The 26479-nt window shown below is 40.4% G+C and overlaps 2 protein-coding genes across 2 annotated transcripts; one reads left to right on the top strand and one right to left on the bottom strand.

Annotated features, from left to right (window-relative positions):
• Positions 1 to 1184: 1184 nt before the first annotated feature.
• LOC105916099 (progestin and adipoQ receptor family member 4) lies at positions 1185 to 7490 on the top strand. The gene is made up of 3 exons (XM_012850414.3): positions 1185 to 1629; positions 3500 to 3718; positions 6777 to 7490. Exons 1-3 carry the CDS (start codon positions 1464 to 1466, stop codon positions 7208 to 7210), a joined length of 819 nt encoding a protein of 272 aa, XP_012705868.1. The 5' UTR covers positions 1185 to 1463; the 3' UTR covers positions 7211 to 7490.
• Positions 7379 to 23010, bottom strand: pelo (pelota mRNA surveillance and ribosome rescue factor). Its single transcript, XM_012850412.3, has 13 exons — positions 22780 to 23010; positions 22376 to 22468; positions 16516 to 16666; positions 15892 to 15982; positions 13610 to 13773; positions 13460 to 13520; positions 12556 to 12717; positions 12432 to 12478; positions 12086 to 12159; positions 11924 to 11995; positions 9408 to 9482; positions 9274 to 9305; positions 7379 to 7889 (listed from the first exon to the last, which is right to left on the bottom strand). The coding sequence occupies exons 1-13, from the start codon at positions 22818 to 22820 to the stop codon at positions 7795 to 7797; spliced, it is 1158 nt and encodes a 385-aa protein (XP_012705866.2). The 5' UTR covers positions 22821 to 23010; the 3' UTR covers positions 7379 to 7794.
• Positions 23011 to 26479: the final 3469 nt, after the last annotated feature.

Genomic DNA, 26479 nt, shown 5'->3' with positions numbered 1-26479 from the left:
TGTTTGCATTATTAAAGGAAAGGTACACTTTTTTTTACCCTTTTGGGCTGAACATTTGCCATTTTGTTGGTCTAGTAAATGCTTTTAGTTTTTTTTTTAGCCAAGTTTAATAAATGGGTGGGCCCAAGTCTCTGGATGGTTGTTGTCATACTTTCTATAATATTAACCTGAAAAGGGAAAAAAAAGGCTAATTAAACAAAAATACTTTTGATTTTATGTAAGATTTTCAATTTAATAAGCTATAAATCTGATTCAAAGCTGCAGTCTTTGCGTCTTTGCTCCTTCTCCTGTCTAGAAACAACAAACTAATCCCCTCAGGGCAAAGAAGGGTTGGAGCTTCCTCCTTTACTTATTATTTTTACGTATAAAGTGAAGTGAACAGTCGGGTTTAAATGCTGGGGACCAAAATGAGGGACACAGAACCTCATGAAGCTGAACTGTGTCCCTTCTGCCTGCGTGCACACAGACTGATCCCCCCCCAAAAAAACGAGTTTAAATCGTTTGTGTTCACCTCAAACTGTGAAAAAAAAATAAAAACACCACAGTTTAGGTCAAAGTAATCAAAACTGTGAGCTCCACTTATGCATGAACTGCAGAAAACTGATGATAAGCAATTAAATCTTTGGATATGTTTAACGTTTTTAACACGGATCAGTTTTCATGGAAATGCTCAAGTAAAACATAAAAACCCTACACTATGTTTGAAATGTAAAACCGAAGTAGGAAGAGCCGGCTGACCCAGAACCAATTATTTTATTCTATTTTATTTTCCTCTTAGTTTGTATGCAGATGAATCTTTGACTGTGATAAGTTTCTGCTCTGTTTTACTGTGTATATTTCCAGCAGTTCATCTGTTTTTCGCTTTATTTCACATGTACTTACTGTTCACCGTGTGCAAAAGAATGCTCGTTATTTTTTTTAACAAAACTGTTATTTTTTGCCAGGGTAGCAAAATCCTTCCTCTAAAATACTGCAAAATTGATTTGTTCTAATTTATGATGGAGATTGTGTTCTGTTAATTGTACAGTATTTGATTAAAACAATAAAGTCCAACCTCTGTTATTGGTTTGCATCTTTAACATCGCACCTTTTTTTTTTTTTTTTTTTTTTTTTTCTTTAACCCTCTTATCCGCAGCGCAGCAGTTTCGTGTTGCCACCGTGTAATAAATGCTCTACTGTTATTAACAATGACAAGGAGAAGCTGCACCGGTGCACATGTTCCTTGGCAGGGATTACCCCAGATTAGGAATAAGAACCGCCCGCTGATTGGCTCAGCTCAAACCATGCCACTTGGAACAGCTCAACAGGTTGGGAATTACACCTGTCCAACGATGGGCCTCAGAGAGCTGAGGGTGTCCAGCCGCTCCCGTCAGAACCGGGCCTGAGCGCGCTGAGCTCGGCCTCCGTTAGGATGTAAATGTAGAGGAATCTGCAGAGCAGGCCGCTGGCTGCACAGATTGGCGATGGTGCTTTACCAGGGACCCCGGCTCCTGGACTTCACGAAGACCCCGCCGCACCTGCAGTTCAACAAGTACGTCCTGACGGGATACCGGCCCGTGTCCACGGCTCCAGAGTGCCTCAGGAGCCTCTTCTACATGCACAATGAGCTGGGCAACATCTACACTCACGGTAGGTCCTCGTAGTGAAAAAGCTCTGCATCACAAGCCGCTCTGCACAAGACGGAAGAGCGTCCGTCAAAGTGGTCAAACTGCTTTAGATGTACCAGGTCAGCACTTTCACTCACGCCGGTTTGCACGCATCCTTGAGGGAAGTGTAATGAGGATATGGGGTATTAGCTCTAATCCTCCCCTGGGAATCCCATAGTTGGAAATATCCGACGGTTAACTGGGTCTTTAAAGGTGACTGACACTGCTGAGGATCACACTGCAAAAACTGAACTAAAAATGAGTCAATTTTTCGTGAAATGAGTGTATTTATACTTTATTAGAGCAGGTAAATAAAATATTCTGCCAATGTAATAAGATTTTTGCACTTATAATAGGAAGAACTTATTTCCATCACCTCATTTCAAGTGCATTATATCTAATTATCTTATTTTAGGGGTCAAAATACTCATTCCATTGGCAGATAATTTTATTTACCTGCTCAAATCAAGGAAAAATGCACTAATTTCGAGAAAATATTATTTATTTTTAGTTCTGTTTTTGCAGTGCACGGCCTGTTTGGGTCCGGCCCAAACCGCAAATCCAGCGGAGGCAGAAATGACGGCACGTTCTTGAACAGGACGACAGAAAATAAAGCTTTCTTTAGAAAGGTGCTTTCTCCTTGTGCCGTTTCCAACATGGCCATGGCGTAAGTTCATTAACACTAACAGTCTTACAGAGAGGAAGGGAGGAGTGTTGGCATTAAAGTGGCCCGTGTGTTGGAGCAGCTGCCATTCATATAGTTTTTTTTCTTCATATATACAGGACTGTCTCAGAAAATTAGAATATTGTGATAAAGTTCTTTATTTTCTGTAATGCAATTAAAAAACATGAAATGTCATACATTCTGGATTCATTACAAATCAACTGAAATATCGCAAACCTTTTTATTGTTTTAATATCGCTGATTATGGCGTACAGCTGAAGAAACCCAAATATCCTATCTCAAAATATTAGAATATCGTGAAAAAGTATACTAGTAGGCTATTCAACTAATCACTTGAATTGTCTAATTAACTCGTAACACTGCAGGGTTTCCTGAGCCTTGAAAAACACTCAGCTTGGTTCAGTAAACTAAATCACAAGTATGGTAGTGGTTAAGAGACGACATCAGATTCTCACAGTAACTGGTGTACTGACCATGGCATTACTGTCCTTGATTGGCCTGCCAATTCCCCTGACCTGAACCCCATAGAGAATTTGTGGGGTATTGTGAAGAAGAAGCTGAAAGACACCAGAGCCAACAATGCAAATGAGCTAAAGGCCGCTATTGAAGCATCCTGGGCATCCATAACACCTCAGCAATGCCACAGGCTGATTGCCTCCATGCCACGCCGCATTGATGCAGTAATCTGTGCAAAAGGATTCCCAACCAAGTACTGAGTGCATTAACGGACATTTTCAAATGTTTGATTTTGTTTTGCTGTTATAATTATTTTTTTTTACTTGGTCTGAGGAAATATTCTAATATTTTGAGATAGGATTTTTGAGTTTTCTTCAGCTGTACGCCATAATCAGCGATATTAAAACAATAAAAGGCTTGCGATATTTCAGTTGATTTGTAATGAATCCAGAATGTATGACATTTCATGTTTTTTAATTGCATTACAGAAAATAAAGAACTTTATCACAATATTCTAATTTTCTGAGACAGTCCTGTAGATCAAGAGGAACACATTTCTGTTTATTTCCTTAGTTTTGCTGCATCAGAGGACACTTCTATGCAGCTCTTGGGATTAAAAAAATAACAGGAAATCATTTATTTTCATATAACACAGGACTTTTAGGAGTAAAAACATCTTTACTAACCATTTTGCCTTCATTCTCCCCTCTAGGCATTCCCTTCCTCCTCTTCATGGTACTGCTGCCTTACAGTATCCCCTGGATGGAGGTGGACAGCACCTGGATATGTGTTGCCCATTACCTGGCCTGCCTGTGCCCCACCATCGGCTCGGTGCTCTACCACCTGTTCATGAACCACGTCGGAGGTCAGCATGTGTACAACACTCTGCTCTCCCTGGACATGCTGGGCGTCTGCCTCGTTAACACGCTCGGTAAGCCTCCTGATAGAAAGCGGATGCATCTAATGCATTGTTGTAAAAGTAGCTCATTACGAGACGATCAACTCGTTCAGCAAAGGCTGTCATTTCGTGTTAATTTAAAAAAACAAAATGTCTGCAATTCTGGATACTAAAAGTTGTTGTTCTGAGGTGAATGTGGATTTAAATAGCTTTTTATTGACAAATGTCCATCCACAGTCAACAGGTGTCACGCATAATAACAATCATTGAGGATTTATGTCACTTCTTATGCAATGTGTGGACCAGAAATATCCAGAGCAGATGCTTACGGAGAACGCTGCGGCTCTCTGCAGGCTGGAGTTTCAACCTGAAACTAAATCTAAATAACCAAAGGTAGTAGAAGGAAAAATGGCATGTTTAGTTAAAAAAAAAAAAAAAAAAAAAAAAAAAAAAAGGCTTTACAAATTAAAATCTGAGAATGCAACGGGGCATTTGTGCACCGCTTCGCCACCTTTGGCTGCAAATTACAGCTCCAGGTGTTTTGATGTAAGTCTTCCTCCATTTTGCTCACATAGACGCGGAAATCTTTGCCTGTTCTTCTTTGGACTTTTAACTATTGCCACAAATTCTCAATGGGCAATTTGAATCTTTCTTTAATCTAGCTAAGTTGTTCAGGTTAGAAAAGATAAATAAACCAGAATTGACCTAGCACGTCAATATGCATCCATCCCCTTTTCTATGAAGCCTCTAAAAAAAAGAGTCACATGACCTGCCCAGTATAAACGCCTTTTCTGAAAGGCCCAAGAGGTGCAGCAGCGCTGAGGCATCACACCAAGGAGCTCTCTCAACAAGTCAGGGACAAGGTTGTTGAGAAGAGCAAGTCAGGGTGGGGTTAGAACAAAACATCCAGACATTTGATGTTCCATCTTCAAATGGGAAAAACCCTCAGTATCACGACAAACCTGCCAGGAGGGCAGCAATCAGAGAGGCAGCACTGAGACCAAATGCACTGGAGAGAGGCTGGAGGATGTGTCCACAGGACAGGAAAAAAAAAGTTATTACCTAGTGTTAGAAATAAGAAGGCGCGTGTTAGATTTGGCAAAAGGCACGTAGGGCAACTCCCCAAATGTATGTAGGAAGGCTCTCTGGTCAGATGAGACTAAAACTGAACTTCTCAGCCACAGAGGAAAACGCTCTCTGGCCCAAACCCATCAGCATCATGCTGTGGGGACGTTTTTTCACCAGCAAGTCGAGGGAAAGGTAGAAATTCCTAAATACAAGGATGTTCTGGAGTAGAACCGGTGTCAGTCTGAGTCTGCTTAACCAGGAAAGTCCCGTTGAGATTACTAATCTAAAGAATGGGGGCCGAGGTTCACCTTCCAGCAGGACAATGACCAGAAGCACGCTGCTAAAGCAACACTTGGCTGGTTTAAATGTGTTGGAATGGCCTAGTCAAAGTCCAGACATCAGTGCAATTGAGAATCTATGGTCAGACCTGCTCACAAGCGAACACCAGCCAACAAGAAGGAACCGGAGCAGTTTAGCCTGGAGAAAGGGCCAGATATCCCAGAGGCCAGATAAATCGAGCTCAGAGAGACTGATCCAGAGACAGTCACTTCTAAAGACACGACAGAGGGCTGGATTTATGTTTTCTGTTATCGTGTCCTATTTGATGTTTGCTTCACAATATTTACTTAAACCATTTTAACTGCAGGCTATGAGGCAGCAAAACATGAAAAATGCCAATGGGGGCGGATGTGTGAATAATCATGCAAGGCACAGTAGTTCTGGACTTTGACTAGGCCATTCAAACACATCAATATGTGTTATTATCAAGCATTCAACTTGTAGCTCTGGCCATATGTTTTTCGCTCACTGTCCTGCTGGAAGGTGAACCTCCACCCCAGTCTCAGGTCCTCCACACGTTAGCTACGTAGTTCCTGCAGACCTTAACAGGAGCTCCTGTTATTTCACCCGAGTTGTGGATCTCTGCAGCTCCTCCAGAGTCCCGATGGGCCTCAGCTGCTTTTTTTTTCCAACAACCCACCTACGCCAACCTGACAGTTTAGACAGACCACCCTCGCTCCACGTTCAGATGACCGATGAGATGCTCGAAGCTTGGGACGGTGCTGTAGAACCAGAACCAGCTGTAAACTGGACCAGAACTTCCTCCCTGAGCCGTCTGCTGGGATCCTGGGTCTTCATGATGCTGGTTCTCCTATAATGTTCTCCCACCAAACCTCCAGAACAGCTGGATTTATCTTTAAGGTTAAAGTGGACCAAATGTGGACGCTCCTCTTCAGCTGACCTCTAGGATTTTTTTTATCTGAGGCTCTTTATGCTATGTGCTCAACTCATTTTAGATTTATTTAGAAAATAAGAGTTGTAAACCCCGTTTAATTTCCTTTCACTATGCTCCACCCTATAAAAACAGTGAAGTTTGGGATTGTAACACTTATGGAAGGTACGCCTAGAGCACAGGTGTCAAACTCAAGGCCCGCGGGCCGACTCCGGCCCGTCAAGGTAATTTATCCGGCCCTCAAGAGCCAAATAAAAAGGCATATCATGTCATAAAGTAGAGGCATATATCCTTTTATAGTGTATAAAGTGGCTAAAACTTTGCCTCCTGTAGTGAATGTTTTTTTTTAACTGTGTAGTAACAGCATCCTGCCACTAGGTGTCAGTTTCCCCACAAAAGGAGAAAAAGTGATGCAGAATGATGAATTTGAGGTTTAACTCACCCCAATATCAACTTTATTTTGCAGATAAACTGTATAAACTGGGCCTGAGGGTTCTACTTTTATGTTACTGTGCATTTTTTATGCTTCTATGTGAACTGGAATGAAATTCTGAAATCAAAAGTATCTTCTATACAGGTGCAACCGGCCCTTTTAATGACTGCATGACAATATAGTGGCCCCATATAAAAATTAGTTTGACACCCCTGGCCTAGAGGAATCTAGGCGTGTAGCTTTTTCATTATAAATTTAAATATCTCAAGCAGGTTTTAGTCTCACATTTAAATCCCACACGGCTAGTTTTAAATGGCTGCTAACCTGCAACTTGTTCCCCGCCTCTCCTCCTCCTCCAGGAGCTCTGCCCATCATTTACATCACCCTCCTCTGCTACCCCGCCCTCCAACGCACCGCCCTGCTGGCCTACATCCTCCTGTCCGCCTACGGGATCTACTGCGCCACCACAGCACACACCAACTTCCTGCGTCTGCGGGCCTTCGTCTGGCAGGCCCTGTTCCGCTTCAGCCTCTTCCTGTTCCGTGTCTATGGCAACGGAGCGGGCAGCCCCGACTCCCTGCGCCTCTTCGTCATCATGGACACCCTGGCCGTGCTGGGGGGGCTGGTCAACGTGGTCCAGATCCCCGAGCGCTTCAGCCCCGGCCTGTTCGACAACTGGGGCAACAGCCACCAGATCATGCACGTCATGGTGGTCTGCTCCATCATCTACCTGCACTGGGGCACCATGGAGGATTTAGCCTGGATCAACAGCTTCCAGTGTCCGGCTGAGTGACGCAGGCCGCTTCAAAACGCACTTTAGTCCTAGCTGCTTCCAACTCTCTTCAGCAGAGGTGAAGAAGGAGAATCGGATTAAAATCCTGAGCATACTTGATGCATAGTTCTGCTGATTTGCAGTAGTTTGACCCAGAATGACAAAAGACGAGTCTGCAAACTTGCAATGCACAATAAAGTATATATTTTTATATCTTGGGCTGAGGTGTTTATTTCATGCAAGAAGTGAAATGAGTCTCAACAGCATGGTTCTCCTGTTTAATCTAAAAAAAAAAAAAAAATCAGTCACCTTCAAAAAAAAAAGGGGAAAAATCCTCTCAAATGTATTACTTCGAATCTGGATTTGGCAACAAAGTGGATGATTATTTTTTTTAGCTATAATTAATCCTGCAGCTCTTCATGACGGCTTAAATAAAAAAATAATAAAGCATCAACCCACTCCGGCCTGCATTCAGTTAAGTAAAAATGAGGGAAGGCGCGTCTCAGTTGGATCTGAGAGAGGAGGGAACGTCTGCTGCGGCGCGGAGGATTATTAGTTTTAACAGAATCAGCGCAGGAGACTGACTCGGGTCCCAACGAACCGGATCAGTCTTCGGCGGAGCTGCTGTCGTCCTCGGCGTCCGACACATCGGCGATGGGAAACCGCAGGAGGGCGGCCACTCCGCTCAGCTGCGTCAGCTCTGAGGAGACAGTTCAGGATAAATCACTGCAGGAGGCTCAATAACAGCAAGAGATTTGTTTTATTTAATTAATAAAAAGGCAATAAAAATGGAGTCAGGGCACCAGAATGTGCCAACCTGCACATTTATGACATATTTACGTTTAAAACCGAATGGTGAGTTGCATTAAATTGCATCTAAAACATAAAATATAACTGGAATGACAACCGTCTTTATATTAAAGATGAGTAAAGATTCTAAAACTACAAAAAATTCTCTTCTTTTCCAGCCTCAAAATTTCATTTTGGTAATTTTAGGACCCTGTTTGGGTTTTTTGAGGATCAGAAAACCCAAACAGGTCCAGGGTAGAAAACAGAGAAACCTGGAGCGTTATTAAAGATTCTCCCCCCAGAGTGGAGTGTGAGTTGGAGATTCAGTGGAAAATGCTTTTTTATTTTTAAAATCTATCTTTAGGAATAAATACAAGAATTCATATTCAGAATTGGAAAATAATGTTTTCTAACAGTATTTGTCTTGGATTATTATCCTCTGAAAAGGATCTGACATCCTGGACACAAACATTTACACAGACCTTCACCTCCAGGTGGCGCTACAGAGCTCCGTCAGAGGAACAGACCGATATAACAAATATTTGCACTAGTCTAACCACGTCTTCCTGTTTTATAAAACCACCGTATATGTACATATTTACAAAAAAAATATCTTGATTTCCTTTTTTATCCATTTATACTTAAAATGTCTTCATTGAGAGTAAAGTCAAATTCCTTGTTCGTGTCACAAACTTGGCAATTAAAGCTGATTCTGACTATATTTACCTACATTAAAGGTTCAATTGTTCTACGTTTTTCATTATAAGATCAAGCTGTTGTAATTCAGGATTCATTTAAGGCTTTAAACTCGTTGGTTTTACCAGCGGCATCAATAGGTGCGGAGGGTTTAATTAAAAAAAAAATATGTACAAAAACATTTAAATCCATATTTAAAATATCTTAAATTTTCCAGGAGTGCTGCTCTATGTCAAATACAGACAAAGGCTTCAATAAAGAAGTTTCTAAAAAGAAACGATGGTCTTTTTTTTTATGGAAAAGTATAATTCACAGTGATAAAACTAAACATATCTAAGTTTAAATAACCATGCAAAGAGCAAAAACATCAGCGTTTTGACAAACAGCCTCTATTTAATAATTACTTTAAGTCTAATTTCACCTCTAACTACCAGATTCTCTGCACAGAGGTCAATGACAAGTTTAATCCATTAAATAGCAAAAAAAAATTCACTTAGAATAGAATTCCTAGCGCTTTATTCAGTGAGGAAATGCTGGTTAAACGAGTAAAAGAAATAAAACAAATCTACCTGCTGCATTTATAATTTAAAGTAACTTACGTTCACCAGAGACATGAAGACTTGAGAATATTCTGCATGGAAGAAAAACAAATAAATGTCATCTATCCATATAAAGGGTTGAATGCATTACTTTTATATGAACTATTTAAATATTCACGTTAACTGCGGGTTACCTGACATTTCCACCGTTGTCTCTCACGTTGTCAACCAGCCGGACGTAGCGACTCCGGGTCTGAATGTCCTGGTGTCTGAAAGCAGAACCAGGACAAATCATCATTAGTCAATTAGTTACACTGAGAACCAGCAGTTTCCAAAGTTCTCTGTCCTTTTCAGATCATTTTTTTAAACATAAAAATAAAACTTTGCAGATTTTATGTTCGATATGTAAAGTCTGATCGAGGTCCGTCTGTCTGGACGGATGGACTACGGTTTTCTAACCTAAAATATCTCAACACCCATTTTTTAAAGGAACGGTAAAAAAATTATGATTAATTACAATAAGATCGCATTTTAACTTTCTTAATTTGGGGCAAAACCAACAAGTAGGGGGAATTCAGCCTTTGTCTGGACTTAAATATATATTTTAAGTGTCACATCAGCGTAAACTCTTTATGGAGAGTTTACCTTTGATTCAGTCGTCTATTACTTTATTTTTTTTATCTATTACCTTACTATAGTTGCGTCTATTTGCCTGGAGCTTTCTATTTGATGCAATTAAATATTTCTACTGGGTGACAAATAAAGTGTCACTTTATACTAAAGTAAATTGTGTTTCATAACCAACATAGATCTGGTGTATAAAAAATATTTTTACAGCGTAAACAAGGAACTTGTCCATGCCAGTGTTGCCACATCCGGTTATTATCAGCGATTTCACTTATATTGTTTACAAGGCAGACGTAATAGAGCCATTTGCTTGTTTCTCTTGCAAGAACTGGCAACGCTGGTCAATGCATACATTCAGCAGTAGCTCTGCACAATTTCTGCCTTTATGGCAACCTGCCACAAGCAACTTCAGCATCAGGGAAAGTTTTATCTGCTCTAGTTGTCAGCTTCAGTCTGGATCACCATGACCTGCTATTATTAGCCACATTAGCCTCCAATAGTTTTACTACTAATTACAGAAGCAGTAGTTTGTTTAGTTGCTCCTCTGTTTAGAAGGTGATCAACACCGATTCGTACCACGGAAAGGCGCAGAAGTGCTTCTCGACAGAGGAGCTCAGGCTGACAGAGAAGCTCAGGCTGACAGAGTGCCCTCTGTGCCGTGAAGCTAACGTTTAAACCAGGGGTGTCCGAACGTTTTGGCACGTGGGCCGAAATTCAGAAGTACCTGACGGCCAAAAACTGGATAATAACGCTAAAAAAACGACGTGCTTTACAAAATGTGATCATTTTAGTTAAACAAATTCACATTTTCTGATGAAAAAGGATGTTAAATCGCTGTAGATCGAAAGTTAAAAACGGATTTTGCACATTTGCTTTATTAAAAATATTGTCACCCAGTTTGCAAATTATGTTAGACTTGACTGAGGGGAAAAAAATGCAATTATTTCTGGTCTAGCAATATGAGAACAGGATATGGGCCGGTATTTCTCTGAAAACACTTGCTTTATTTAGGTAATTTTAATAAATGATTTGAAAGAAAAGAAAAAAAAACAGCTTTTAATGAACAAAAGTTTGCATTTGAGTTAAAATCCTCAGACAGATGTGGTCATATTTACTATGAAATTAAATAGAATGTAAAAAGTGTGGTTATTAAAAGATTACTTGCATTACATAGTGTTGTTCAAAGATCTTAACCTGTTAATTATACCCTAATAAAATTTGTGTTTTTCTTGTCGATAAAGAGGGCCTGATGTGTTTTTCTGGCTGAACTCAACATGTTAGCAGAGTTTAAACTTTCAGGAGCAGAGAGGCTGAGCATCTCTGATAACAGTTTGCATTCCTTTTATGCAAATTAGTATCTTTGAATAATTCGTTTTTTTTACTGTTTATTATATCGAGATATCAATTATTTTGACAGCCCTAAGAGTAGGGCTGGGCCATAAATCAATTTAATCGATTCTTTAAGATTTAATTTTTGGAAAATCTGGATTTTATTTTGCTAATCCACTTATTGGGTTTCCATGAAGAGAACAGCATGTGATGCTGAATATATGTTTAGGCAAAATTATTGTCAAAATATTGTTAAGTGGAAACTTTTTAACCATAATACGAGGTACTTCATTTACTTTTTTACTTTTTTTTTTAACTTAGTTTGAAGTTCACAAGTGCAGTGAAGCCTGTTCTAAGTTCATTGTGTAATACCACTAGCAGCAAATGTTTTGTTATATTTTCATTGTTTATAATGGCACGGCTGCCATCTTGTTTTACAAGCATGTTTCACAGCTTGTTTTTAGTTGCACTTTGAATTCAGGTCAACTCCCTGACGAAATGCTTGACATAAAAAGCAAGGTTTTAAAATAATTTCTTTAATTTCTTTTTATGAAACAAAACGGAGGAAAAAACTTGATTGATTGGATTTGGTATGATAAAATCTGAGATTTATTTTTTAATCCATATCGCCCAGCCCTACTTAAGAGGTGTAGATAAATACTCATTAGGATGGATGTGTGGTTGGTTGATTTGTGGGTTGAAACCAGTTAAAAATGGAAATTTAACCCGTTTCACTGAACGGGAAGCGGCTCACCTGAACAGCTTGTCGCTTATCAGCAGGGTGTCGATGGCCAGAGCATCAGCAGCTTTTTCTACGTGAGCTATCCTGTGAAGAGGGACAGACGGGGAGAAATGAGCGAGCGGAGCCGGCGCCGGTCCCAGACGGGCCGTTCCGGGTCGCGGCTTCTCTTCTCACCCGTAAAAGGCTCTGTCGGGCTCGTGCTGCAGCATCTTGTAGAAATCCTCCAGAGCTTTCACCTCTCCAGCTGCCTGAGAGTGACAGAAACACGAGGCTCCAGGTGAAGAGGCTACAACGTGAACTCATAAAAACTGCTTTTAGATCAAATAAAGGAAGAAATGACTAAAGGAGGCTTAATGGATTCACATTCCTAAACATGTTGTTTAGTGTTTGCGCTTAACGTGTCGTGCATTCTGTCCACTTAATATTTTCCACAGACTTTAAATTAAAGCAAACAATCTGACTAATCCCACATTAATCATATTTTTCCCACATGATGAGAAATTTGCCTCAAATAAATCACCTTGGTGTCGGACAGCCTGCTGGTCACCGCCGGGTCGCAGAGGATTTCTGCAAAAACAAGAATCTCGTCACGTCTTCAGCTTGTGGTAAAACCCGACAGTTTCTTTTTAAAATGCGTGCGGCACCTTTGAGCGAGTACTTGTGGCCCGACGAGGAGTGGACCAGCATGAACTTGGGTCGGTTTTCCAGGAGCACCTTGTTGTCCTGCCGCACCGCCTCTTTGAAGACGTAGGCGAAGAACTGGTCCTTCACGAAGCCGGGGCTGGCCACCAGGATGCACTTCACCACTAAGAGCAACCAGAGAGCAGCTCGTCATGTGGACCGGCAGCTACAGCTCAAACTAGGGAATAGGGCTGAACGATTTTGGAAAATAATCTAATTGCGATTTTTTTTTTTTTTTTATATTGCGATTTAATGCAATTTTTTTCCAGTTTAATTTATCATGTCTTTTTAAACATATACAAACAACAAATCAATTTGTTTCCTCACTGTGCAGATTAGTTGCTAAAAGACCCGCAGCATCTAAACTCAGAGCAGAAATTATCGCGTTCTGCCTACAATATATTTCAACCAAAATTGCAATTTTGACTTTTCTCTGCATTAACCAAAAGCAACAAAAATGGCGTCTAAATAAAGATGTTTGTAAACAAGGACTATTCAAAACAAGAACTTTTAATGTTTCTATTAATCAGAATATTGTTCAAGAGAACAGCTTTTAGTTGATTTGGACATCAATCCTTGTTGAACATAAAGTCCAACCAACAAGCAAGTCTATGTATTAAACTGATTGACCTGTACTTAATGCTATGTATGATTATATAAACTCTAAAACAAGTAATATAATTAGATTATCTCACTGCTGCAACTGTCTTCCCTTCCATGTGGAGGCAAACCCACTTTAAACATTTTACCAACACCTAATGGACGTGTCTGATTCCCTAATTGTTACATAGCCAAAAATTGCAGTTAATTGTTCAGCCCTACTAGGGAAGCGTGCGTCTGAACGTGTACGCCATGCCGGCGTCCTACCTTCAAAGTTGATGTGACGAAGGATCGCCTGCATCACTGCCTCATAGAACCGCTCCAGCGCCTGGAAAAGAAATAACAGAGGAAACCGTCGTCCTGTGAGCCAGAGAAGACGCGTCGCTCCACCGTGATGCCGACACCGAACGTGCTGACCTTCTCATGCTGGGTGCAGCTTCCCTTTCTCTTTCGGGGGATGGTGAGCTCCACCTTGGCGCGCAGCAGCGTCATGGCGGGCGTCACCAGCACCACGTTGGCCAGACCCTCCTGCATGACCACGGCCGCCACGTCCGCCCTCTGCACCGGATCGCATGCCTGCTCTGACAGGAGGACACATGGATATGCTTAATTAATTAATAGAAATAAAATTCTTAAATAATAAATTAATGAGCTGCATTTCTGCAGGACATTTCAAACGTCAACTGCGAGGAGCTGAACATGTCTGAGCAGAACTTACTCAGTTAAAATGATCCCATAATCAGCATCTTTCTGTTTTCCCCTCGTTTTTTAACGCTGCTAAACCTACAAACCCTAATTTACGCTTCTCTACATCTTCTTCATGCTGCTGGTTGTTATCGAATGCAGAACTGCTGCATTTATATACGGAAATTAAATTACGCCAGTGGTTCTGAAATGTTTTCTGTTGCACCCCATCCCAAATATATATTTTTTTATAACTTTTAACGTTTTCTGTTTTAATGCATTAAAGCTGCCGTTCTAAGGATTCCCCAGAATCCCTCATATATATATATATATATATATATATATATATATATATATATATATATATATATATATATATATATATATATATATATATATATATATATATATATATATATATATATATATATAAAAACATACATATGGGTTCATTTATAACGTGTTTTCTAACCCCTAGAACGTTACTCTTCCTGTTTATTCACACTTGCATTTATATAGATTTAAAAATGACAATATCTGTTACAAAGCATGAAAAATATGTTTATTTTACATGAAGTTAAGGTGAGCTCTGACCCTTCTGTTCAAAGCTCAGCACTGGTAGCCCTTCGTGTGACACAACAACGATGAAGTAGTTCTCAGTTTCAAAATGCTTGGTGACACCTCATCTAGACTGTTTAAACATTATCACACTTTTTTAACTATATAAATATTAATAAAATAAATGTCTTTTAGCCCGACTTGCACCTGCAGTCCAATATTTATCAAGCTACGATCATTAATTAATATTAAAAGAGAAACTTCGGTTACATTAAGTTTTGTACCTTTTTAGGCGTTTATTAATAGTATTCACAAAAATACTGACTGCAGGGGGCGCTGTTGCCACATTTAAAATTATTTAGAAGGCCTGAATTCTCTGGACAAATAAAGACAAGGCTGTTTTTGGTCTCTTCTGCATTATCTTCATGTCCCCCTAAAGCAGGTGTCAAACTTAAGGCCCGTGGGCGAATCCGGCCCATTAAGGCAATTTATCCGGCCCTCAAGAGCCAAAAAAGGCATATAGTGTCATAAAGTAGAGGCATATATCCTGTTAAACTGTGTTGTATTCTAAATTGTTAATTGTATTCGCGATTGGACGATAGCCTTGGCTTTCAACACAATCTGAGATGTTGACATTGTCTCACTCCGTTTTTACTTTCTTTAATTTTATTACTAATAAAATAAAATATAAAAAATGGTATATAAAATAAAAATTGTATATACCATTTTGCTTATTGTTTTATGACTGATCATTTGTGTTTTATGATTGTGTATAGCACTTTGGTCCCGTGGGTTTTTAAAGTGCTTTATGAATAAAATTGGTACAGTACAAAGTGTCTAAAACCGTACCTGTTGTAGCGAACGTTGATTTCTTTTTAATTGTGTAGTAACAGCAACACGCCAATACATAGACGTGTTCCCACAACACATTAAAACAACCCAGAAATGTCCAAAAAGAGAAAAAGTGATGCAGAATGATGAGTCTAGAGTGTAACTCACCATAATACTACTTTTTTGTTACTGTGCATTTTTGAAATATATTTATGTGAATTGAAATGAAATTAGGAAATGAGAAGTATCATCTATGCATCTATACACGTCCAACCGGCCCTATTAATCACTTTGTGATGCCAAAGTGGCCCCATTTAGAAATGAGTGTGACACCTCTGCCCTACAGAAAGCACTGAATTACACAGACGGACTTTGAGGCAGTGATTTTATTTAGAGATGTCAGAATAAAGGGGCAGGAATGCTACAGAAGAACTTTCATGGTTTTATTTGTATAAAATGTTGAAAACCATGACTCGTTTATCCTCCACTTTCATAATTTAGCACTAATTTAGCTCATAAACTCCACTGAAGTTCATAGAGCTGCGTGGCCATGATTTTAGGTCTGACTGGTGTCCATTTGCTGAGGAGGAGGAGGATGAGGAAGAGGAAGAGCAGGACGTGCTTACCGATTCGATCCAGCACGACGCTGTCCCAGCACTTCTTAGCCAGCGTGAACTTCCTGTTGAGCTCGAGCTCAATGGTGTGGTAGGCCCCCATCTGAAAGACACCAGAACATCACGTTTTGTTCCCAACGAGAACAAAAACAAACACAATGTCAGCGTTTTTACCACAGCAGGGTCGATCTAGCCTTTCTATTCCTGAGGAGTCACACCTTGCATTGATTTATCTGTAACCTTTCATGCACTTTGAGTCCTTTGAGAAAAAGCCTTTGAGTCTATTGTCCAATTACTTTTGTTGCCTTTAAAAAGAGGGCGGCAGATGTTAAGGAGCTGCAGCCCAACCCGGTTTAAATAATAGAGATGTCCGTGTCTGTTATTTAAATATAATGGGAACGGGTCTATGTGGCCCTGACTGAATTCTGTACAGCACGCTGTTCATGTGCGGTACTGTAAAGGGATTTATGAGGAAAGCTGGGTTGGATTTGACACTGAAAGGGAAAAGTCCTTAAAAATGACAAGAATGGCGTCGGCTCTTCAGCACATGACCCACTGACTGAGGGCAGGTCCTCTAAGAAGAAAATATTTATGTGCCGTAGAAACACTGGATGGGGAAAAAGGCAAAAGTCTGACCTTGACATACTGGTTCTCCTCGATGTTGGTGCCCTTCACTCTCAGCTTACAGGCCTGCGAGTCGAAGTCGATCGTCTCCACCGATAACGTCAGGGTGGTCCGAACCCTGGAGCTGCCCACGCTTCCTGTCGTGGACTCAGTCTGCACCTTCCTGTGAGAAACGAGGCAGCGACGCATTAAGATTCCCAGCTCTGCACATGGACTGTCCATCAGGAACCTACTGCCTGAAAAAATGAGGCAGTTTCTACGTATTTGTTCATGTAAAAACCCCAAAACTTTACCAGACCTTCATGTTCAATTTAAAATATAAAATCCAAACATTCACGATGAATTTATGTGTGAAATCACACGGTACCAGGAAACAACCGAAGGTGGGAGGAAGCTAGGACTGATACAAGGGAGGAAGAAAGGAGAAATACAAGGAAGCTAGGAAACAGGAAAGGGGGGAAGAAAGGATGGATATGAGGGAGGGAGTAGACAAGGAAGGAAGAAAGGAGAGATACAAGGAAGCTAGGAAACAGGAAAGGGAGGAAGAAAGGATGGATATGAAGGAGGGAGTAGACAAGGAAGGAAGAAAGGAGAGATACAAGGAAGCTAGGAAACAGGAAAGGGAAGAAGAAAGGATGGATATGAGGGAGGAAGTAGACAAGGAAGGAAGAAAGGAGAGATACAAGGAAGCTAGGAAACAGGAAAGGGAGGAAGAAAGGATGGATATGAGGGAGGGAGTAGACAAGGAAGGAAGATAGGAGAGATACAAGGAAGCTAGGAAACAAGAAAGGGAGGAAGAAAGGATGAATATGAAGGAGGGAGTAGACAAGGAAGGAAGATAGGAGAGATACAAGGAAGCTAGGAAACAGGAAAGGGAAGAAGAAAGGATGGATATAAGGGAGGGAGTAGACAAGGAAGGAAGAAAGGAGAGATACAAGGAAGCTAGGAAACAGGAAAGGGAGGAAGAAAGGATGGATATGAAGGAGGGAGTAGACAAGGAAGGAAGAAAGGAGAAATACAAGGAAGCTAGGAAACAGGAAAGGGAAGAAGAAAGGATGGATATAAGGGAGGGAGTAGACAAGGAAGGAAGAAAGGAGAGACACAAGGAAGCTAGGAAACAGGAAAGGGAGGAAGAAAGGATGGATATGAAGGAGGGAGTAGACAAGGAAGGAAGAAAGGAGAGACACAGGGGAGCTAGGAAACAGGAAGGGGAGGAGGAAAGGATGGATATGAGGGAGGGAGTAGACAAGGAAGGAAGGAAGAAAGAAAGGAGAGATACAAGGAAGCTAGGAAACAAGAAAGGGAGGAAGAAAGGATGAATATGAAGGAGGGAGTAGACAAGGAAGGAAGATAGGAGAGATACAAGGAAGCTAGGAAACAGGAAAGGGAAGAAGAAAGGATGGATATAAGGGAGGGAGTAGACAAGGAAGGAAGAAAGGAGAGATACAAGGAAGCTAGGAAACAGGAAAGGGAGGAAGAAAGGATGGATATGAAGGAGGGAGTAGACAAGGAAGGAAGAAAGGAGAAATACAAGGAAGCTAGGAAACAGGAAAGGGAAGAAGAAAGGATGGATATAAGGGAGGGAGTAGACAAGGAAGGAAGAAAGGAGAGACACAAGGAAGCTAGGAAACAGGAAAGGGAGGAAGAAAGGATGGATATGAAGGAGGGAGTAGACAAGGAAGGAAGAAAGGAGAGACACAAGGAAGCTAGGAAACAGGAAAGGGAGGAAGAAAGGATGGATATGAAGGAGGGAGTAGACAAGGAAGGAAGAAAGGATGGATATGAAGGAGGGAGTAGACAAGGAAGGAAGAAAGGAGCGATACAAGGAAGCTAGGAAACAGGAAAGGGAAGAAGAAAGGGTGGATATAAGGGAGGAAGTAGACAAGGAAGGAAGAAAGGAGAAATACAAGGAAGCTAGGAAACAAGAAAGGGAAGAAGAAAGGATGGATATAAGGGAGGGAGTAGACAAGGAAGGAAGAAAGGAGAGATACAAGGAAGCTAGGAAACAAGAAAGGGAAGAAGAAAGGATGGATATAAGGGAGGAAGTAGACAAGGAAGGAAGAAAGGAGAAATACAAGGAAGCTAGGAAACAAGAAAGGGAAGAAGAAAGGGTGGATATAAGGGAGGAAGTAGACAAGGAAGGAAGAAAGGAGAGATACAAGGAAGCTAGGAAACAAGAAAGGGAAGAAGAAAGGATGGATATAAGGGAGGGAGTAGACAAGGAAGGAAGAAAGGAGAGATACAAGGAAGCTAGGAAACAGGAAAGGGAAGAAGAAAGGATGGATATAAGGGAGGGAGTAGACAAGGAAGGAAGAAAGGAGAGATACAAGGAAGCTAGGAAACAGGAAAGGGAGGAAGAAAGGATGGATATGAAGGAGGGAGTAGACAAGGAAGGAAGAAAGGAGAAATACAAGGAAGCTAGGAAACAGGAAAGGGAAGAAGAAAGGATGGATATAAGGGAGGGAGTAGACAAGGAAGGAAGAAAGGAGAGACACAAGGAAGCTAGGAAACAGGAAAGGGAGGAAGAAAGGATGGATATGAAGGAGGGAGTAGACAAGGAAGGAAGAAAGGAGAGACACAAGGAAGCTAGGAAACAGGAAAGGGAGGAAGAAAGGATGGATATGAAGGAGGGAGTAGACAAGGAAGGAAGAAAGGATGGATATGAAGGAGGGAGTAGACAAGGAAGGAAGAAAGGAGCGATACAAGGAAGCTAGGAAACAGGAAAGGGAAGAAGAAAGGATGGATATGAGGGAGGGAGTAGACAAGGAAGGAAGAAAGGAGCGATACAAGGAAGCTAGGAAACAGGAAAGTGAAGAAGAAAGGATAGATATAAGGGAGGGAGTAGACAAGGAAGGAAGAAAGGAGAGACACAAGGAAGCTAGGAAACAGGAAAGGGAGGAAGAAAGGATGGATATGAAGGAGGGAGTAGACAAGGAAGGAAGAAGAAAGGATGGATATGAAGGAGGGAGTAGACAAGGAAGGAAGAAAGGATGGATATGAAGGAGGGAGTAGACAAGGAAGGAAGAAAGGAGCGATACAAGGAAGCTAGGAAACAGGAAAGGGAAGAAGAAAGGATGGATATGAGGGAGGGAGTAGACAAGGAAGGAAGAAAGGAGCGATACAAGGAAGCTAGGAAACAGGAAAGTGAAGAAGAAAGGATAGATATAAGGGAGGGAGTAGACAAGGAAGGAAGAAAGGAGAGACACAAGGAAGCTAGGAAACAGGAAAGGGAGGAAGAAAGGATGGATATGAAGGAGGGAGTAGACAAGGAAGGAAGAAAGGATGGATATGAAGGAGGGAGTAGACAAGGAAGGAAGAAAGGATGGATATGAAGGAGGGAGTAGACAAGGAAGGAAGAAAGGAGCGATACAAGGAAGCTAGGAAACAGGAAAGGGAAGAAGAAAGGATAGATATAAGGGAGGGAGTAGACAAGGAAGGAAGAAAGGATGGATATGAAGGAGGGAGTAGACAAGGAAGGAAGAAAGGAGAAATACAAGGAAGCTAGGAAACAGGAAAGGGAAGAAGAAAGGATGGATATGAGGGAGGGAGTAGACAAGGAAGGAAGATAGGAGAGATACAAGGAAGCTAGGAAACAGGAAAGGGAGGAAGAAAGGATGGATATAAGGGAGGGAGTAGACAAGTGAGGGGCAAAAAAAAATGTCATTTAGGTAGTAAAGGTAGCCGATCCCTGGTATAAACAGACAATATATCGCTTTTATCTCTGTGCAATTACTGCTTATTATCTCCTTACATTCTGTTTAAGTTTATTTTACATAGAGCATCTCAAGAACCCAAACTTATCGATTAACGTCAGGAGCAACTGAGGTTCCCTTTCTGTAAAGAAAAGTCGGCCATAACCCCTTCAGAGCGCAAATTTAAAGAAAACACGTGCAAATCAAAACTTTAACTTTTATTTTTTACTTTCGGATGCTCCATCTCCCGTCTATATATTAATAAAAGATTCTTTTTTTCCCCCTGTGTAACTGAAAATACATCCCCGCCGTTCTCTTCCTACAACAGATTGAAATCTACAAATGAGGCCAATTATGTAATCATTGTGGCGGTGACGCATACAAACGAATGAAATGACAGGAAGGGATATGCTAATCTAGTAATTACCTCGTAAAGTAATCACCGCCGACATGAAGCCGTCCAATCGTGTGTGGCGTTATCAATCAGCAGAGCTGAACCGTCAAAATCAGATGAAGCGGCGTTAAAAAGTATCCGCCCAATTAGGGATCTGTTCCCCCTTTTTTTTCCCTCAGGTCATCATTACTTAAACACTAAAAATAGTTTTTAAATGATGATTTCACGAGGCGGACGAAGCTCTCCAACCCAACTCTGACCTTCATGGTTCCAACAACTAATGTATGCGAAGCAGCCCAGACCATCACACCCCCTCCACCGTGCTTCACTGCTGGCATGATGCTCCATTTCTGAAACACCGAGCGAGTTTTTATACCCAATATTTTAAAAAAAAGCTACACCTTGGCCTCGTTAATCCACAATTTTTTCCAACAAAAATTGAAGTTTTATCTTCAGTTGGCCTTACCACTGAGAGATCTCCGGTCACATGCAGGAAGGTGTGAATTGTTCTGAAACTGACTGGGCGTCAGGATTAATGCTTCTTTCTCCTCTCGCTCTCTCTCTCTCCAGAATATAAACAATTTGGTCCTCAAAAGAGCGTCCCTTCTCCTTGAGGTGACGCCGCGTCGTTCAGTTTGTGTTTGGGAACGTCTTCCTCAGGACGAACCTAACCTCTGTTGGAGTTCGGTTCGGTCTGAAATCAACCAGGGTGCTGTGTTTGGAGAAAATCCTTCAGAGTTTCCCAGGTGTGACAAACCAGAGCCCAGAAGAAGGACAAGAGCAAAAGGCCCCGATATAACAAGGAAAGTGGGGCTGGACGATAATTCAATAACAATATTTATCGATTGATAATCCAATATCGATGATCAAATAAAAGGGTCAATAAAAAGTTCAATAGAATAACAGTTTTCCTTCCTTTTTGCATTCACTGCAAAAACGGATCTAAAAACAAGTAAAATGTTCTTAAAGTTAGTCTATTTGTCCTTGATTTGAGCCAGTAAATAAGATTATCTGCCAATGGAATGAGTATCTTTACCCTTAAAATAAGATAATTAGACAACCTGCACTTGAAATGAGACGATGGAGATGAATTGTTCCTATTTTAAGTGGAAAAATCTTATTCCATTGGCAAATAGTCTTATTTACCTGCTCAGATCTAGGACAAATACACTAATTTCAAGAAAATTTTACTTACTTTTAGTTCCCTTTTTGCAGTGTTCTAACCATGTAGGTTAATATCACAGTCATTACATCCAACCAATCACAACGCAGACCCAGTAACCAAGCTCCGCCCCTTCAAAGACTTCAAAGAGCACTCATTCTTTTTAATCATTTAAATACTTCCAGTTTTGGGTTAAAGTTGGTTGAGTTTGAATTCAGTGTTTGTGTCTGTATCTAAAAGTAAGTTGCTAAGTAATAGCAATATAATGGCCAGGGCTGCACTTAAAAATATATGTTTTGAATTTGTTGATAATTATCAATATCGATCAGTATCATTTCTATTTTATCAACATGCCTTTTTTCCTACATGGTCTAGCCCTAAAGGAAATTATATTGTTTATTTGCAACCTGCATTTTCCTTTGATACATCTGTCTTATATAAAAATATGTTAGATTATCTGAAACATTACAATGTAACAAACAAAAAAAAAAAGATAAAACACATTATAGGGGATGGTGGGGTCACTAACTAAACAATAAACTAAAACATCCCAGCCCACCGATTTTTATCGGATATTTAATCTCGCTACAAGCCACAAAGCTGGACCTCTCATCCAGATGTTACCTGATGGTTGAGGCCCTCAGGCTGTCCCCCACCTGGAGCAGGTTATAGGTGTGCCACATGTCCTCCGCCTCCTCCGGCATCAGGGTCACCTGGCTGACACACGGGGCGTAAGACAGTTTTATTAACAGGTGATAAAATTTAAAAATATGCTTATGACAGGATGAGAATCCTACAAGACGAGAGCAGATCGCGCTCATGCAAAAATAATAACGTCCATAAATAATACCGCGAATGTTGCTGTTATGATTAAGTCATTAAAACAAACAAAAAAAGTTCAATCTACCAGCGAAATCTTAAAACACCTTAGCAATGTTTTCATTTACACTTTACAAAGCCCTGGCCTTGTTAATGCTGCTGTTACAGCAGGTGACACAATTTGTTAGCTAGCTAACGTTAGCACTCACCCGGCATTATCTTTCTCGATGTCTTTGTTGAGCAACTTCATGGCTGGAAGGTTGTAAAACAGACGCGGGAGTATCAGCCTGAACTACGGCGGTTCGCGTCTGACCGAGTTGGAGGCATTTTCTACACCAGCGGGAGCGCAAACTAAGAGAAAGCCATGTCTGAACTTTACAATGAATCACTCAGTTCACCGTGTTGCCAGGCGCCGAGGCATTGCGTCACGAGAATCTACGTCGTTCCATTTAGGTCACTTCCGTGGGCGTAGGCTATGGCAAGACGTGTTATCATATACTAATTACCAACTACGTTCCAGCCAGTAACCAGGAATCCGACCCCAGTATTTTGCGTATATAATGACAATTATTGTGTTTTTTTGTTTTTGTTTTTGTTTTTTCAAGCATTAATAATTTCACGCTTTTCTACATGAAACGAAACAAGGGGTTAAAATTCCAAAAAATTGCTGCCAATTAACTGATCTAAATTGCTCCCTGGAGTTTGTTTTATTATTTATTTTTCATTAGATCATTATTTATTTATTTTTGTGTATAAATAAAGTTTTTATGTTTTTTTACTTGTTGGCAACATGGTTTGTCTGGGACGCTTATCTATCAGAGTTGGGACCTATGTTGTGTTCCAATCAGCGGCAGTTCTACACCAAATTTACCAGGGGTTGCCAAGATGGAGCCGGTGTTTTTTGCATAAGGGCACAGAACAAAAGAATGAAACAATAAAACAAGGCAATATTTAATGGTTTAATAATATTAAGTGAGCCACTTGTGCCTCCGGAACTGCAGGCTTCAGACACCTGGGGCCTGTTTCAGAAAGGAGGTTAAGTGAAAACTCTGAGTATGTTAACCCTGAAATGAGGAAAACTCTGGGTTTTGTGTTTCAGAAAGGGAGGTAAGTTAAACCTGAGAAAGCAGAGTAAGTCAAGCCCGTTTCTGAAAGAGAGGTAACTTATACTCAGAGTCAGTTACCATGGCAATTTACTCTGTGAACCTAACCTGGTCGGGAGCAGATTTTCTTCAGAAAACCCAGAGTTTATTTTGGTCTCCTCCCCTTTTTTAAAGAGGAAGTGGTGTTTAAACACCTCATTGATTTTTTGGGGACATATTAATTGCACACATTTCAGTCACGCAGAGTGCATCAAAGGGAATGAAATGACATGACCTTTTATGGATGATCCTGTTGACGAAGAGGCTGTATTACTTCGTAGGGAGTTACATTTACGTCGGGAAAGGATTTTGAGGCCCAGAGTGGATTTTTTGTCATATCCCTATCCTATCACAGCAATTTATATGGAGTTGTTCATCTGCTAAAAAAAAAGAAAACAAAAAAAAAAGATTTTAAAATAGTTTCAATACTTCCTAGAATTCACCTGTGACCATACACTCACCTCTAGCTTTAGTTTGAGAATGTCGATTTCCAGATCTGCCTTTTGGATCTGGCGGTCCAAGTATACAAGTTCTTTGCTGTTTTTTTCTATCTTTTTAATAAGAAGAAGTCTATATAACTCCTTAACTGGCAACTGAAAATACATTAGATTAGAGTTACATCATGAATGTAGTCTAAAATTCAGAATGAAACTGTGGCATTTACTGTAAATCACTGAACTGTGTCCATCTGTGCACCAGAAGTTGATGGACCTTCCTCCTGCCGTTCTTCCATAACTCTGGGGGGTAGAGATAAGAATGACCATTTATAGATATAAACTTGGATTCTATAGGCTACTCCACATATAAATGTGAATGTGTAGATTGTTTGATGTGTAAACAAATAATATTAAAATTACCTCTGTAGGCCTGTCTGTGGCAGCAGAAACGGTTTCTTCATCCCCATCATCCTGTGAAGATGAGCATTTCATAGAGTACACTGTATAATACTATTTGTCATAATTGATGGTGTATGGAGTAGGCTACTGACAACTGTATGGGGTACTGTTGGGACAGGAGGCTCCAAGAGGCAGATATTACCATCCGAATCTGTTGGGACCAACAAAAAACCCAACCCAAAGTAATATAAATGGAAATATCACATTTAGTCTATATAAAAAACAACAACACTGTAGGTAGACCTCTTACATTTTATGAAGGCACTTAAATCTTCTGGAGTGACTGGCTCTGATGAAGTCCCTCCAGGAATTCCCTCAGCCATTGGCCTTCCAGCATTTAGGCTCAGGGCCATCTCTTCTGCATTTGTCAGGGGTGGTGGTGCAGGTCCTCCCCCTGTTTTACGAGCCCCTGCCTTCTGTCTGTTGGCTGAGTAGAAGTCAAATGAGAATGAACATTTAGACATATGTCAAAAATGCTACACTGAATGCCATTTAGTCATTTAATATGTCAAATGTTTGTAAAGCCAGGTAGCTACTCCTATGATGTGCTCAAGGCTTACCTGCTTGAAGTATGTTTTTATATTTCATTTTCAGCTGCTGCCATGTTCTTTTGATGCCTGCAGGATTGCACCTATCCATGAAAATTAAATTAGGTTTAATAAAATACTGTTCTTCCAGTTTCACCTGTGATATTATAACAGTTGGGTAAGTTACTCTAAAATAGTTCTTAATTACTAACTACAAATTTTATCTTCAACAAGTCTAATTAGATTAATGTAATAATTACTGTCTCGAGAAAGTATCGGTCTACTTACTAATTTGTTTTATTTACTTATTAATTACTTTCTAAATCCCAAATCAACCTCAACCACTTGAACAATACAAGGAGAGACAAGAAACTGCACTTCTAATGCTTTCAAATTAAAACAATATTCAATTGCATGAATTAATCTTAAATTGACCAAAGTGTATTATAGAGGGAGAAAGTTAAGTTAAAAATATACCTTTTAAAATTTGATATTAAATCCACTATTGTTTTATAGTCTTTAATTTAATTACAGTATTTAGATGACTTAGTAACTTAATTCATTAAACCCAACACTGTATAAAAGTAATTAAAATGTAAACTTACACACTGACTCGAGCAGCTATTTTCACCCAAGCTAACTCTCTCTCCTTCGCCGCTGCAGCCGTATTGCTTTTTTTTTAAATACATGTTCAAATTCTGCATATGCTTGCATAAGCACATCCAGTTCTGCTAGTGAGAAATATGCACACTATTTTTTGTCTCATGCTGTTGCCATGGTGACTCGTAATATCTGCGCTCCATTGATAATGGCTTTTTATAGTTGTGGTGCATGCACTTAACTCAGAGTCAGCCAACTCAGAGTTGATTGAACTAACTAATTTCAGCTGTTCTGAAACCCAAAACTCAAAGTTTCCCATCTCAGGCTAAGTCAACTCAGTGTTCAAGTTTTAACTCAGAGTTGGTTGAACCTCCTTATTGAAACAGGCCCCTGATCTAGCAGATAAACACTGTGATCAAATCTCTTGAGCTGAAGCTAAACATGAAACTCCTTAAGTTTTATACCCTTGTTAGAGTGAAACTTTAAAGGTAAAAAATAAAATTGGTCAAAGGGACCAATCAGTTATGGTTTCTTCAACAGTGCATATTATCAAAAGAAGTGTATTTAATGTCATGTCTTTAGTACAGGGGCCAGGACCTGTTCTACAGGGGCACTGGCCCCTGTTGACCCCTAACTAGAACCACCCCTGGTTCCAATTGCAGTCGGAACTTGGAAATCCCAACTTCCGCTTGGAAAAATCAACTGTAACAGCCACTATAGTCGGACTGTCCCCTTGGAAAGTCG

Source organism: Fundulus heteroclitus, chromosome 10, assembly GCF_011125445.2.
Source record: "Fundulus heteroclitus isolate FHET01 chromosome 10, MU-UCD_Fhet_4.1, whole genome shotgun sequence".
In the NCBI taxonomy this organism is placed as follows: domain Eukaryota; kingdom Metazoa; phylum Chordata; class Actinopteri; order Cyprinodontiformes; family Fundulidae; genus Fundulus; species Fundulus heteroclitus.
The sequence above is the reverse complement of the archived record's forward strand: the minus strand, read 5'-3'. Positions and strand labels throughout refer to the sequence as shown.

Excerpts from the sequence above, each read along its gene's own strand:
- LOC105916099 (XM_012850414.3), top strand. The coding sequence starts at position 1,464 with ATGGTGCTTTACCAGGGACCCCGGCTCCTGGACTTCACGAAGACCCCG. Across the intron at positions 1,630-3,499 it reads GGGCAACATCTACACTCACG|GCATTCCCTTCCTCCTCTTC; the intron begins GTAGGTCCTCGT and ends TCTCCCCTCTAG. Across the intron at positions 3,719-6,776 it reads CTGCCTCGTTAACACGCTCG|GAGCTCTGCCCATCATTTAC; the intron begins GTAAGCCTCCTG and ends CTCCTCCTCCAG.
- pelo (XM_012850412.3), bottom strand. The coding sequence starts at position 22,820 with ATGAAGTTGCTCAACAAAGACATCGAGAAAGATAATGCCGG. Across the intron at positions 13,521-13,609 it reads GCTGCACCCAGCATGAGAAG|GCGCTGGAGCGGTTCTATGA; the intron begins GTCAGCACGTTC and ends TTTCTTTTCCAG. Across the intron at positions 11,996-12,085 it reads CCCGACAGAGCCTTTTACGG|GATAGCTCACGTAGAAAAAG; the intron begins GTGAGAAGAGAA and ends CCCTCTTCACAG.